General features: G+C 35.2%; 1 protein-coding gene across 9 annotated transcripts in view; it reads left to right on the plus strand.

The window, feature by feature from the left end:
• Positions 1-15089, plus strand: part of Elf2 (E74 like ETS transcription factor 2) — a 99428-nt gene that overhangs the window by 30229 nt on the left and 54110 nt on the right. For 7 of the 9 annotated variants that reach the window (XM_027926616.2, XM_071614663.1, XM_027926615.2 and 4 more), the window contains exons 3-4: positions 591-829; positions 14452-14617. In XM_027926616.2, coding sequence (XP_027782417.2) covers positions 758-829; positions 14452-14617 — 238 coding nt within the window. In that variant the 5' untranslated portion in view covers positions 591-757. Of the gene's footprint in view, positions 1-590; positions 830-14451; positions 14618-15089 lie in introns of those variants that run through there. The other 2 variants (XM_071614667.1, XM_071614665.1) reach the window with 2 other exon arrangements.

Below are 15089 nucleotides of genomic sequence, written 5' to 3' on the forward strand. Positions count from 1 at the left end.
GGTTTCACTATTTTATTTTTAAATTACTTTATTTGAAAGTATAAGAAACTCAAATTAGTCTTAGAATTCTGTAGTGTATGCAGTGTGAATACTAAATGAGAGTGCTGCTGTAAGCAAAAAACAGTTCTAATTATGTTATTCAAACAAACAGACCAAGTGAGCCAAAGGACAGAATGCATATTTTAAAACTAACATTTTAATTTGTTAAATAGGTAAAAAGTTTTAGAAATAGTCTCAGTCCAGCACATTTTATATATTCAATGCATAAAGTATTTTTAAAAATTTAATTAAGATGTAATAAAATTACATCTTGTAAAGGGAGAAAGATGTAACATTTTATCTCCTGAAGTGTATAACCATATCATCTGTATACAATAGCTTCGTAAAAATTTATTCAGCGAGTTCATGAACTTGAATTTAAACTCTTAAGATGTAGAATGCTCATTAGTGCCCTCTATTGACATGGAGATGTAGAAGCCTGTCCTCTTTTTCTTAGTTAAACCAGTGTTAGAAATTGAATTGCAAACTAAATTATACTTTATATCTTTCCTGTGTATTTTTTATAACTTTCAAATTCTTCCTTTTTTTAGGCTCTCTGGTTAATCATCTTTAGAAGACTGGATTTCTGGATAACTACTCTACTCCATCTCTATTGACTTTTAAAATATGATAATGCAAACTTATAACATTGGCAATCATCTGTGAACCTATAATTGCATTGATTCATAGAAGTTGAAGCTTCCTCAGGGAGTAAACAATGACATCAGCAGTGGTTGACAATGGAGGTTCTGTTTTGGAGCTTTCCAGCAATGGAGTAGAAAATCAAGAGGTTAGGCATTGATGTTTTACATTTCTATTTTGTTCATAGAAATTATTGTATGAACTAATTTTGAAATTAATTGAAAACAGGTATTTGAGGGTAGTAATGTACAATGCATGAAATTGTATATGTGCATGTCATGTATCCTCATATAATTTAAGTAATAGAAGTTGAAGAAGGTGCTGCAAGGCTGACTTGAATATTTGGAACGTGCATATGTTAAAATGAGCTTGAAGGAAGAAAAAAATAGAACATTATAGTATTCATTGAGAGATAAATTTAAATTCTAAATAAAATTGATTATTTTGGATTATAGAGCATATAGAAATATACTGTACCTAAATACCTAAATTAGATTCATCTTTTTTTAAAATATTATTTTTAGTTGTTGATAAACCTTTATTTTTATTATTTATTTATATGTGGTGCTGAGAATCGAACCTAGTGCCTTACACATACCAGGCAAGCACTCTACCACTGAGTCACAGCCCCAATTAAATTCTTCTTAAGTTAGAATTTTATACCTGTTTTAAAAATTTACCATCTTTGTTTCTTGATTATTCTAAGTCAATGTGGCGATCAATCATATTTTAATCTAATATATGCATTTATGAATTTAGATAATTAAATCAAAAAATAAATTCAGGTTTTGAATCATTAGCACATTTGGTCATTTTCTTGTCATTGAGAATATTGAAGAATAAAAAGATGTGAGTTATGGGCTGGGCATGTAGCTCAGTTGGTAGAGTGCTTGCCTAGCATGCATGAGGCCTTGGGTTCAATCCCCAGCACCACCAAAAAAAAAAAAAAAAAAAAAAAAAAAAAAAGATGTGAGTTAAAAATATAGACTTTTAGGTCTTGGCTTCTATTCTCACTGTTGAGTGAAAACTGAATATTGGAAGAGCACTAAGTCATAATAAAATAGCACTGTCATAATAATGGATCCGTATTTGGTTAGAGAGGAGGTAAGAAAATGAATAGTTTTCCTAAAAGTTTCTTTTCTCTATTTTTTGTGAAAGATGCTATTGTTAGTGTTTGGTACCAACTTAATGGTATAATGGCATGCTTGAGAAACAAGTTAGGATATTGGAGGTGTATATTTTGGACTCTGGATTCTTTTAGTTGCTTGCTTTGTGTTTGTTGGGTCTTCCAAGTTCCAGATCTGTGATGGACACATTCAGTGGGAAGGGGATAAAATGTTAGTGGACTTGCTGACTCCTAAATGTTCCCTTTGTTGTATTTGAATCTAAAACTGGTTCAAAGCCTATTAAGAGAAGCCACAGCTGTAGAACATACTTTATTCCCACAATCAATTTGTTTTTTCCTATCTATGTGCATATGTCCATAGATAGTATGTACACATAGACTATCTATGTGCATGCTTAATTCATTCATTTGTTCTTTGACAAGTATTAATTGATCATTTACTGTACATCAGAGAAACAAATTAGGAGTTTTTACACTTTAGATTATGATGGAATAACGGAGGCCAACATAAACAACTAGCAGAATAGCATATGAAAGCATATGAAACCATAGTTTGGAAACAGCTGGCAGTATTGAACTGTGCTTCCTGAGAGAAGGGCGTCTCTGTGATTAAACTGGCTTACTGCCACTTTCCGGGCTACAGTGTCGGGAAAAGGGACCAAAGCAGATTGTAACTGTCTCACTCAAATAAGGAAACAAAAATGAAAATTTGGAGAGGCTAAAGTGACTCATTAGAGGAGTAGCGTATCCAAAAGGAAAAAAGTCCTCCCAGAGAAGCAACAGAACACTGCCCTGGGCTCCACTCATCCTTTGGCTTATTGCTCATTTGTTGAGATATAGGAAACACCATGAGGCCAGGTAAAGAATGACCAAAAAGGCATAATTCCAGTAATTTACTAAAAAATTTGAAATTCCTCAGGCCTGGGAGTCCTTGTTGAATGCCCCAGGGCATTTGTTAGAGATTCCAGAAGGGCTTTGTCGGACTAACCTAGCTCTAGAATTAAGGATAGTCCAAACTTGCCTTAAAGGTTTAAAAATAGGCCTCAAAAGTTGATGTAGGGGTTGGGGATGTAAATCAGTGGTAGAGCACTTGTCTAGTATGCACGAGGCCTTGGATTTGATGCCCAGCTCCTCCTTCCCCTCAAAAAGTTGATCCATAAATATTTGTCATGACACTTAGCAGACACCAAAATGCATCACTTAACAATGTAAAGTTTTCGTGAAAGAACCAAATAAAACTTCTAGAGATGAAATACATACTGTCTGAAAAAAAAAATTATTAGATAGGATTAAAAATAGCTTAGGTACCATAAAAGAAAGAAGAGATCAGTAAATTTGAAGATAGCCATGGAAACTACATTAACAAATCAAAGAGAAAAGAAGAGGAAAATATCAAATAAAGGAACAGTAGCTAGCAGTGGTGTTGCACATCTGTAAGCCCAGCAGCTCAGGAGGCTGAGGCAGGAGGATCGAAAATTTAAAGCCAACCTAAGCAATTTAGCAAGACCCTGTCTCTAAATAAAATATTTAAAAAGGCTAGAGGTGTGACTCAGTGGTTAAGTAACCCTAGGTTCAATCCCCAGTAGCCCCCTGAAAGAAGGAATAGAGACTCTATGTTCATAATCTGGGACATCAGGCTGTCTTAAGGTGCATGTAATCTGAATCCCAAAGTGAGAGAAGAGGGGAACCAAAGAAAATACATGAAGAAATAATGATCATACATTTCCCCAACTTGATTAAAAGAATAGACCTATTGGACTGGGGTTGTGGCGCAGTGGCAGAGTGCTTGCGTAGCATGTGTAAGGCACTGGGTTTGATTCTCAGCTCTGCATAAAAAAACAAATAAAATAAACTTATAGGAAAAAGAAGAAGAACTAAGGTAATCACTACAGATATCTTTGCTGAAACTGTGCAAGTCAGAGGATAATGATATCTTTAAAATGCTGTAGAAATAAAACTGTCAACCTACAATTATGTATCCAGAAGAAAACTCTTTTCAAGGATTTTTTTCCCAAAACAAAATCTGAGAGAATTTATTGCCAACATATTTATCCTACAAGAAATGTTTAAAATAAGTTCTTTAGGCAGAAGGTAAATGATACCATCTGGAAACTTGGATCTACACAAAGGAATGAAAAGCACTGGAGAAATGGTTTATGTGTGGGCAAATTTAAAATTCTTTGGAAAATCAATTAGAAATGTTTATTGTAGGGGCTGGGGTTGTGGCTCAGCAGTATAGCACTTGCCTAGCACGTGTGAGGTGCTGGGTTCAATCCTTAGTACAACATAAAAATAAATAAATAAAATAAAGGTATTGTGTCCAACCAGAACTTTAATAAATAAATAAATAATAAAAATATTTTAAAAAATGTTTATTGTAGTAAAAACACTCAATATGGTATTGACCCTAACATTTTTAAGTGTATAAAATGATTTTTACTTTTTTGAAAAAGTTAATTATTCAAGGCAAAAATAAAAACAATGGAGTTTATAATGTGAAGAAGTAAATATATTACAGTAGACTGAAAGATTGAGAGGAGAGAATTGGATACTATTATAATTTTTATTAAACATAAAGTAGCATGTTATTTGTAGGTCAACTGATAAGTTAGGAAGCATAATGTAAAATCTAAAGCAACCACTAAGAAATAAAGCAAAGAAACAAGGTTTGAAATGAAATTGGTACCAAAAAACACTCAGTTCAGTGAACAAAGAACAAGGTGGTAGATTTAAACCCAGTTTTATTGATACTAAATGTAAATATTCTAAATATTCCAGTCAAAAGGTAAATATCAGATTGGGTTTTATAAAAAAGCCACATCTATTTATGATTCATATAAGAAATTCATTTTAAGAATAACAACTGGGGGCTGGGGATGTGGCCCAAGCGGTAGCGCGCTCGCCTGGCATGCGTGCGGCCCGGGTTCGATCCTCAGCACCACATACAAAACAAAAGATGTTGTGTCTGCCGAAAACTAAAAAAAATAAAAAAAAAAAAAAAAAAAAAAGAATAACAACTGTTTAAAAGTAAAAGAATAAAGCAGTATGCAGTGGCACACGCCTGTAATCCCAGCAACTCAGGAGGCTGAGGCAAGGAGAATTATAAGTTCTAAGCCAACCTCAGCAACTTAGCCAGACTCTGTCTCCAAAGTAAAATTTCAAAAGGGGCTGGAGATGCAGCTCAGTGGTAGAACACCCTTGGGTTCAACCCTCAGTACCACCAAAAATGTAAAAGTATAGAAATAGATACATATTATATAAATATTAATCATTAAAAAAGATGGATTTCACTACCAGGGATAATGAATTTATCATAAATAATAAAAGAGGGGGCTGGGGATGTGGCTCAAGCGGTAGCGCGCTCGCCTGGCATGCGTGCGGCCCGGGTTCGATCCTCAGCACCACATACAAGCAAAGATGTTATGCCCGCCGAAAACTAAAAAATAAATATTAAAAAAAAAAATTCTCTCTCACTATCTCTCTCTCTCTCTTTAAAAAAAAAAAAAATAATAATAAAAGAATCTTTAAGCATGAACTGACCAAACAGAAATAAAAAATAGATAAATCCACATATTAGTTGATTATATTGCAGCATACCTTTCTCTGTAATTGATAGAATAAATATACACAAAGTCAATAAGGCTTTAGAAGATTTGAATGACATTATCATCTTACTTCATCTATTCGATATTATGGACTCTGCCCAACTGTAGCAGGAATACACATTTATTTCAAGCTTACATGGTCAATTAACCAATATACATTGGCTATAAAACAAATCTCAGTGATTGAAATGATATGGAGAAAATTATCTGACCCAAAGGGAATTTAAGTAGAAATTAGCAACAGAAAAATATTTGCAAAAATCTTTGACTATTTGGATATTAAGTAGTTAACTTTATGTATCTCATGAGTTAAAGTATAAATCATGGGCCAGGCGTGGTAGTGCATGCCTGTAATTCTAACAACTTGGAGGCTGAGGCAGGAGCATCATGAGTTCAAAGCCAGTTTCAGCAATTTAGTAAGGCCCTAAGCAACTTGGCAAGACCCTGTCTCAAAACGAAACAAAAAGGGCTAGGGATGTGGATCAGTGGTTAAGTGCCCCTGGGTTCAATCCCTAGTACCAAAAAAAAAAAAAAGAATAGACCACAAGAAAGAAGATTAGAAAATGAGAACTATCCAGATTTGAGGGATGAATTAAAAAATTTGAGGGATTTAACTAAAGCAGTACTTAGCTACTGTGCTTAAGGACAAAGTTGAAAGGCTTATATATCTGACTTGCAGACTTACTAAAAACACCACTGATTGAGATGGTATGGTACAGGGGTACCAAAAGATGTGGATCAGTGGAGCATAATATAGGCCTACACATACAAGCTGCTTGATATTCAGTAATGGAACTAAGTGGAATAATATAATTAAATGGAGAAAAGATAGGCTTTTTAACAAACGATGGTGCAACAATTAATTATCCATATGCAAATAAATCACAATCCTTTCTCAACATTGTACACGACGAATAACTCAAAATTGATTATGGATTTATAAAAGCTGAACTATAAAAACTTCTGGAAGAAAATACAGGAGAAATTTTTTTCAGTCTTGAAATAGGCAATAATTTCTTAAACACAAAAACATGAAAGGGAATGAATGATAAATTGAACTTTATTAAAATAAAAAATTTCTGCTCTTTAAAAAATTTCTGTTGTGGGCTGGGGATGTATCTCTCTTGGGTAGAGTGCTTGCCTTGCATGCACAAGGCCCTGGGTTCAATCCCCAGCACCACCAAAAAAAAAAATTTCTATTGTGAAAATGAAAAGGAAAACCAATAATTGGAAGAAAATATTGAATACATATACTGAAAACAGACTTTGTATGAGTTCATTTTATGTTACTATAATAAATTTCTAGTCTAAGTACTTCATAAAGAAAGGAAGTTTATTTAGCTCACAGTTCTGGAGGTTGCCAATTTCTGTTCAACTTTGGTGGAGGTCTTATAGTAGATGGCATCATACTGATGGGAGTGCATGCAGGAGAGAGACATCACCTAGTGAGACAGGAACCCATTGTGGCCAAGAAGGGCAAGGCTCAATTTTATAACTCCCTCAGGGTTCCATAAAAACTACCGTAAGTCCTGACAAGAATAATAACTACAGGGCCTAAAAAACATCCCAGTTTAACACTGCCACCCTGATAACCAAGCATCCATTACATCTTTGAGGGACAAACTTAAAATGTTTAAACTAAACAATATATTCAGAAAATAAAAAATAATAAGACAACCCATTAAAGTAGACCAAAGAGTTGAATAGATAATTAAACAAATGACCAGTAAGCACTTATTAAAATGCCCGGTATTATTAGCTGTCAAAAAAAGGCAAATTAAAATTACAAAGAGATCCTACTACAAACTTACACAAAATTAAGATAATTACAGAGTAAAACCATATGTTGGGAAGGATATAGAGCAGCTAGAACTCTCATACATTGTTAATGGGATTGTATAATGTAACCACTTGGAAAATAATTTCAGAGTCCTTTTAAAATTAACTGTACAAGTTGGGCATGGAGGCACACGCTTATAATCCTGTGACTTGGGAGGCTAAGGCTAGAGGATCACAACTTCAAGACCAGCCTCAGCAACTTAGTGAGGCGCTTAGCAACTCAGTGAGACCCTGTTTCAAATTAAAAAAATGAAAAGGGGCTGGGGATGTGGCTCAGTGGATAAGCACTCCTGGGTTCAATCCCTGTACCAAAATAAGTAGATAAATAAAATTAACTGTATAATTAACATGATCTCATAATTAGACACCTAGGTAAATATCAAATGGGAGGGAAGGGAAGAGCACGAAAGTTTATAGCCATTGTAACCATAGGAAGATAGGTAAATGGATAAAAAATTGGTTTAGCTACAGTGGAATTTTCAGAAATAAAAAGAAATCATCTATGGACACAGACAAAAACATATAAATATAATTTTTTGAGGAATTGGACCAAGCTGCTTGGGAGGCCAAGGCAGGAGTATCGCAAATTTGAAGCCAGCCTGAGCAACTTAGACTCTGTCTAAAAATGTAAAAAGGGCTGGGGATAGGGGTCAGTGGTAGAGTGGCCACAGGTTCAGTTACTAGTACTAGGAAAAAAAAAAATCAGACATAAAAGAGGACAAATTGTTGATTCCAATATGAAATTTTAGAGAAAGCAGAACTGTAAGGATAGAAATCTACAGATGTAGACTAGACTGATGGTTGCCTAACCTGTGTGTTTGGGGGTGCTGCCTGATTTAGGGGTACAAAGGAACTTTCTGGCATGCTGTATTTCTTAATTGTAACAGTAGTTACAAGGATATCTGCATTTGTGAAAATTCGTAGGACTGTACACTTAAGATGGGTGAATTTTATTTACATAAATATGGCTGGATAAAGTTGATTTAAAAATAAGATTTAAATTTAAAAAAAGATTCTTATCTGTTGAGTGAATTCAGTTTTGTGTTATATAGATGGTATTTCTTAGAATTTTCAAGTTATTTCTTATTGGTTTAAAGTTTTTATTACTGTTCTAATTGTTACTTTTAAATGAAAAAGTATAAGTATTTTGATTTTTCTTCTTAGTTTCTCATTGAAAAAAATAGTAAACTCCTGGGGCTGGGGTTGTGGCTCAGAGGAAGAGCGCTCACCTAACGTGCATGAGGCACTGGGTTCGATCCTCAGTACCACGTAAAAATAAAATAAAGATATCGTGTTCACCTATAACTAAAAATAAATATTAAAAAAAAATAGTAGGGCTGCGGTTATGGCTTAGCGGTAGAGCGCTTGCCTGGCATACCTGAGGCATACCTGTATGCCTCAGCACCACATATAAATAAATAAATAAAGGTCAATCAACAAATATTTAAAAAAAATAGTAAACACAGATATACTAAGAAAATGAAATACCATCTTTTGTCTGCTCACCTCTTTCCCACAAGATTTAGTTTGAGGTATATTATTCTAAACTTTGTAATGTATATATAAACCACTTCTATAGAAGTGCAATTATACAGTAGTACTATCCAGCAGCCCATCCCCCTCCCTGAGTTCTTTACATCATGCATAGTTTTCCATGCCAATATATGGATATCTGCCTTAACTTATTTCCTATGTATCTCTCATTGTATAGATATGTCTATTTATTCAGTCTCTCTCTCTCTCTTTTTTTATTTTTGTGGTGCTTGGGATTGAACCCAGGGTCTTGTGCATGTGAGGCAAGCACACTACCAACTGAGCTATATCCCCAGCCCTATTCAGTCTCTTTCTGATGAATTTTTTTGTCATTGTTTATTGTTTAGACTCTTTTTTAGCATTGTGAATACCTAGGGTGAGGGGTCTTAAAACTGGGTTTGCATAGCAAGTTAGTGATGTATTTATTTGAAATGACTTCTAGGGGTCAACAGTGGGAGGTAGGGGGATTAGTTTCCCTCAAATCTGCCATGCTTTGTGTTTTAATTTTGATAAGGCTTTTGAAGGTGGCTTTACTTTACCACAAAAGAAAAAATGTGAAACAAATTTATGTATTCTTTACATACTCTGTAATTTCATGTCTGCTTATTAATACAGCGATGAAAAGATTATTTGCAATTACCACTGTTTTCAGCCATTTTATTATATTTGTTTTTGTAAACTTTTTAATACCTAGGAACAATGACTAAGTGCATATAAAAGCACTTTTTAGGTAAATATGTCAGTTTGGTGCTTATCTTGCCCTTTTATGAGTGTGTGTATGTATGTGTGTGTGAGAGAGAGACCAATGATTGAACCCAGGGGTACTCTACCACTGAGCCTCATGCCTAGCCTTCTTTTTATTTTTGTATTTTGAGATAGAATTTTGCTATGTTGCCAAGGGTGGCCTCCAGGCTGGCTTTGAATGGATGATCCTCCTGCCTCAGCTTTCCTAAATGCTGGGGTTTCAGGCATGTGTCAGTACACATACACCTTTATCCTTCCTCTTTAAACTAAGAATCTCCTTGAATGGAAGTTTTCAAGTCGCTGTTAGAACTTATCGTAAGGTTGCCAGACAAAATGCGGGACATCCAGTTAAATTTGAATTTCAGATAAATAACAGGTAACATTTTACTTTACTTGCCCAAAGCATTTGTTCATCTGAAATTTAGACTAATTGGGTAGCCTGTATTTTCTTTGCTGATTTTGTAAATCATAGCTTCTAGAGAATTAGTTTGTGTCAAGACCAACTGAATCTGGATTTCATGCATTTCAATTATTTCATATTTTGATGACTTAAGCAAAGTAATCCCGGGTAGAATAGCAACTGGATGTGTTACTTTTTATTGTTTTATTTTAAAGCAAGAATTCTTGTTTCCTTCCTCTTCTTCCCACATTTTCCAATAAAAATAGCTCCTCTATACAATATAAGGCATTGATTATCTGCAAATCTGCATGTAGTGGGCCTCTCTTATCATTTGGTGGAGAAAAAGCTCATGAAGTTACTTCTTGTTATTAAATAGCAAATGTTGACTTTGTGAATACCTGTTAAGGTTAAAAATTGTTGAGTTTTATGGTTCTGTGAACCAAGCTAGAAATAATTAAGTGCTACTTTATGTGAAGTGCATACTGTTGAGGAGGATGTAAACATTGGCTAAGATAAGACTTTTGCTCTCAGATATCCTGCTATTTAGTCAAGGAGTTGGATATGTAAATAATTATAATATAGTACAATGAACAATGATGATATTAGGTAAACAACTTGTTCTAAAAGTATTTGGATGAAAAATTGATTCAGAGTGGGGATTACGGCAACTCCCTGGAATAGATGAAAAGTTTCAGTAGCTGAAAAAGATCTGGATAGATGCAGAGACTACAAAATGACTTGAGCAGAAGTCATGGAAAGGTTCATGTTTAAAAATTAGAGGCGGGCTGGGGATGTGGCTCAAGCGGTAGCGCGCTCGCCTGGCATGTGTGCGGCCCGGGTTCGATCCTCAGCACCACATACAAAACAAAGATGTTGTGTCCGCCGATACTAAAAAATAAATATTAAACTTCTCTCTCTCTCTCTCTCTCTCTCTCTCTCTCCCTCCCTCCCTCTCTCTCCCCCCCCCTCACTCTCTCTTAAAAAAAAAAAATTAGAGGCAATGCTTATAATTAAACAGCTTCTTTAATGTAGGAAGTAAGATTGTAAAGGCAGTGAATCTTCTGAGGCTGCTGTAATGAAGTACTATAAGATGTATGGGTTAAATAATAGACATTTATCACCTTAACAGTTCTGGAGGCTAGAATTTTGAAATCAGTGTGTTGGCTAATTTGATTCCTTCTAAGGGGTGCAAGTGCAGATTTCTTTGCCTCTCCCCTAGTTTCTAGCTTAATCATCCGTTGGCCTGTAGGTGGTGTTCTCTCTGTACCTCTACATCATTTTCCCTTCACTTTTGTTTGCCACTGTCCAAATTTCCCTTCTTATAAGGAAAGGTATAGTCAGATTGGATTAGGGCTTATCCTGTGTCATCATAACTTGATCATCTGCAAAGACCCTGTTTCCAAAAAGGACATATTTGTAGCTATTAGGGGTTGGGACTCTTTTTAGGGAGACACAACTCAACCCACAATAGGTGGGGTGAGGGTTATATTCCAAAGAGTTAAAGCCATTGATTAGTGCATTAACCTTGCCTTTTAGACAAATGGGGGGGTCATCAAAGCTTTTTCTTTGTGCAGAGAAGTAACAGGAGCAAACAGATTTGAAGACTATTGTTACAATATAATAACAGTCAACACTATATACTTTGTGGTAGATGCTGTGCTAAGTATTTTGTACATATTTTATTTTAGACTCTGTGAAATATGAATATTATAATTTCCTTTTTAAATATGAAAAAACTGAGGTTTAGAGATGAACAGAGTGGGTGAAAGGAAGAGGGAGAGATGCTAATCATTTGTTCCATTTAGACATGTTAAGCTTGAAGCATTGGCTAAATATTCCTGTAGTGATGGTAAGTTGGTAGTTTGGAATTTGGTGATTCTGAGCCAGGCATGATGGTACATTGCTTGTGTACTTAGATATTTGGGAGTCTGAGGCTGGAGGATAATGAGTTCAAGCCCAGCCTGAGCACAACATAGCCCTGTCTAAAAAAAAAGATTCTGAGTTTGGGTGATGGGTTAAAATGGAGGATAAATTCTCAGTAGTAATCAGCATAGAGATGCTGCTTGAAATCATAAGAATGGGGCTCTTCTGAGGAGGTAGGCTACAGTAGAATAGAATGGAGTATATAAGATAAATATGTACATTTTAAGAATAATTTTAGAAGAAGCCCACTATATAAATAAATAAATAAATGAAAAAAAAAAAAAAGGAAAAAGCCCACTATCTATTATTCAAGTTAATAGAAATTACCAGCACTTTAGAATAACTGAGTGTTCCCCTCTCTTATATCCCATCTTTTCCCCCAGAGGTGCCATTATCCTGACTTATGTATTATTGTTTTAGTTTTATTTATAGTTATCATATATGAAGATATTCCTAAACAATACTTATTTTGGGGGGAAAAAAAGATGCACCCAGCTGACTTAGGAAAGGGCAGTATTATTTTAAGCTTTCTAGGAGGGGACAGGTGGAATAGTCCAGTAGCAAATTCCCTGAGTTTCATGAGCTCCTCAGATAATCAGTGGCATTATCATGAGTTAGTTCTTGGGGGGCCTAAGGCACATCCTGGTCTGGTGTCCAGCAGTGCTAGAGTATGAACTGGTAGAGCAAAGAGAATGTGGTTCTCAGGCTGGGGATGTATCTCAATTGGTAGAGTGCTTGTCTCCCATGCACAAGGCCCTGGGTTCAATCCCCAGCACCACCAAAAAAAAAAAAAAAAAGAAAGAAAAAGAATATGGTTCTCTATTTTTTTTTCTCTAAGCTGGGTGGTCTTCTTTCAACACTTTGGAGAAGATCAAAGCAGACTACATTTTGGGGGTGAAATGAGTATTCTCATCTGATTGAAATAGGAGTCAAGGTGGAGTGAGTAGTACATCGGAGTAAGCCAGGTATGGATAAAACGCTGGGATAGGCTTACTTGGGCATTCTGGACTTAGGAATGTCCATGGTTACTTTGACAATGACAACTCATCATGCTGTCTCAGGAGTCACATTGCTACCAGATGGACTGGTTGCGTAGCGGACATCCTGGGATCTCTCCTTATAATCTTCCTGAAGATTCCTGCTGTCTTATGTTGGATCTCCTATATCCTGTACCCAAAATTATCTTCCTTAAAAAAAGTTTATTCTCTCTTTTAATGGGATGTAGTCATCAGTTGCATCTTGAGAAAGGATGGAAGGAAGGTAGATATTTTGAGGTCTGTCGTGTCTAAGAAAATATTTTTGTCTTTCATAAGACAGTTTGGGTGAAGAATTCTAGATTGGAAGTAATTTGCCATCATAATTTTTAAGAAATCACTTCATTATCATCTTCCTTCTGATATGACTATTGAGAAGTCTGTGTTCTGCTTCTTTGTATGTAACCTGTGTTTTTTTTCTAGAATTCTATAGAAACTTCTTTTTGTCCTCAATATTATGATATGTCACAGTAATATGCCTCAGTGTACCTACTTCTCTTAATTTTTTTCTCCTAGATTGTTGATGAGTTCTATCAAATGGGCAGCTCATATTCTTTATCTCTAGAATTTTTTCTTGATTTATTTCTTAGATTTCTTCTCAAACCTTTTTTTTGTTCATCTATCTGTCCTTCCTTCCTCCCTACCATTCATCCATTTCCTTTTTCTGTAATACTAGTTACTCAGATTTTGGACCTCCTTGGATCCTCTAATAATTGCTGTCTTGTCTTTACTTTCGGTTGCTTTATCTTTTTATCAATTGCTCCTGGAGAGTGCTTCAATTTTATCTTCCCATCCTCTATCTTTTCCCTCTCCCTAGAGGCTTTCCTTGAATGTCTAGTAAAGTTTGTCTGTCTGCTCATGATTAAAAACAGGAGAGTAAAAAGAGGATTGGAAACTGGTTTAGGTGTGGTCTGATACCTGCACATGTGCCTCTTGTATCTCAAAGATTCTCGTTGTTTTTCCCTGTCCACAAAGTCAGTCTTTGACTCACTGAGATGAAGGAGAGCTGGTCACCTAGCAGTCATGACGGAAGAGGGCTGGGTCTAGGGACCAAAGTGCTTTCCCATCAACTTCTGTGGAATCTTCCTTATTTTATCCCCTACTGTTTCCCTATAACCTTCTGCCTCTCCATTTCCAGGAGCAGTTGGTGTCCTAGTTTATTTTGTTACCAGCCTGTGATTCGGCTTTCCTGGGTTGGCTAAACCTTCTTGTGCTCATCCATGTGCTTTTAGTCCTGTAAGATTTTGTTGCTCTTATCTCTTCTTTTTGTGAGTTTAGGCGAAAAATAAAAAGTCTTATACTGCAGTTTTAGTGGGCTTTCATGAGAAAGTGAAATTATATGCACATTTTTAATATATCATCTTAATCCTTAAGCTCGGGTTATTTAAAATGTTTGTCTCTTGAGATTTAAAAAGATTAAAGTTAGCCTTTCCATCTCTTTTTTTTTTCATTCATATTTATGATACACAAACTCATTGTGTGGGACTGTATGAACTCAAGGATTTGTAAGTGAATCCAGAAATTATGAATAAAAAAGTTGATTGTTTTTTAAATTTGCTCTTGTAGGAAAGTGAAAAGGTTTCTGAATACCCAGCAGTGATTGTGGAGCCAGTGCCAAGTGCCAGATTAGAGCAGGGCTATGCAGCCCAGGTTCTGGTTTATGATGATGAGACTTATATGATGCAAGATGTGGCAGAAGAACAAGAAGTTGAGACCGAGAATGTGGAAACAGGTAGACATCTCACAAAATGTTCATTATTTATACTTTTCTTATTTTGTAAGCTTCAAGATTACTATTGATTGCCAAATGAATCTTATTGAAGAACCTCTTTTAATACTACTTAGTATAGCTTAGAAACCAGTGAAACATCTCTGTTTAGGGGAATTTATGTAGAAATAATAGAGTTCTACATTGTGATTCTTTGAGATAAAATAGTCTCATTGTAGAGTTTGCAGACAAAATTACAGCTCCATAAGCAAAATTGTTTTATTATTTTTTCTGGGAATGAAAATACTGAACTAGTTGTTATTTACTTATAGAAGTCAGTAGACTAGTGTATGAGAGTAACTTTTTTAATTAAAAAAATAAATACGATAGTCTCATAACTGATTAAGAGTCTTTGACTCAATGCTGATGGAGCAGTGTGAATTTTTTTCCTGTTAGGTCAAAAGTATCTTTGTAATGGTCTGTCAGGTTCCTCTTT

Source organism: Marmota flaviventris, chromosome 7 (assembly GCF_047511675.1).
Source record: "Marmota flaviventris isolate mMarFla1 chromosome 7, mMarFla1.hap1, whole genome shotgun sequence".
In the NCBI taxonomy this organism is placed as follows: Eukaryota; Metazoa; Chordata; class Mammalia; order Rodentia; family Sciuridae; genus Marmota; species Marmota flaviventris.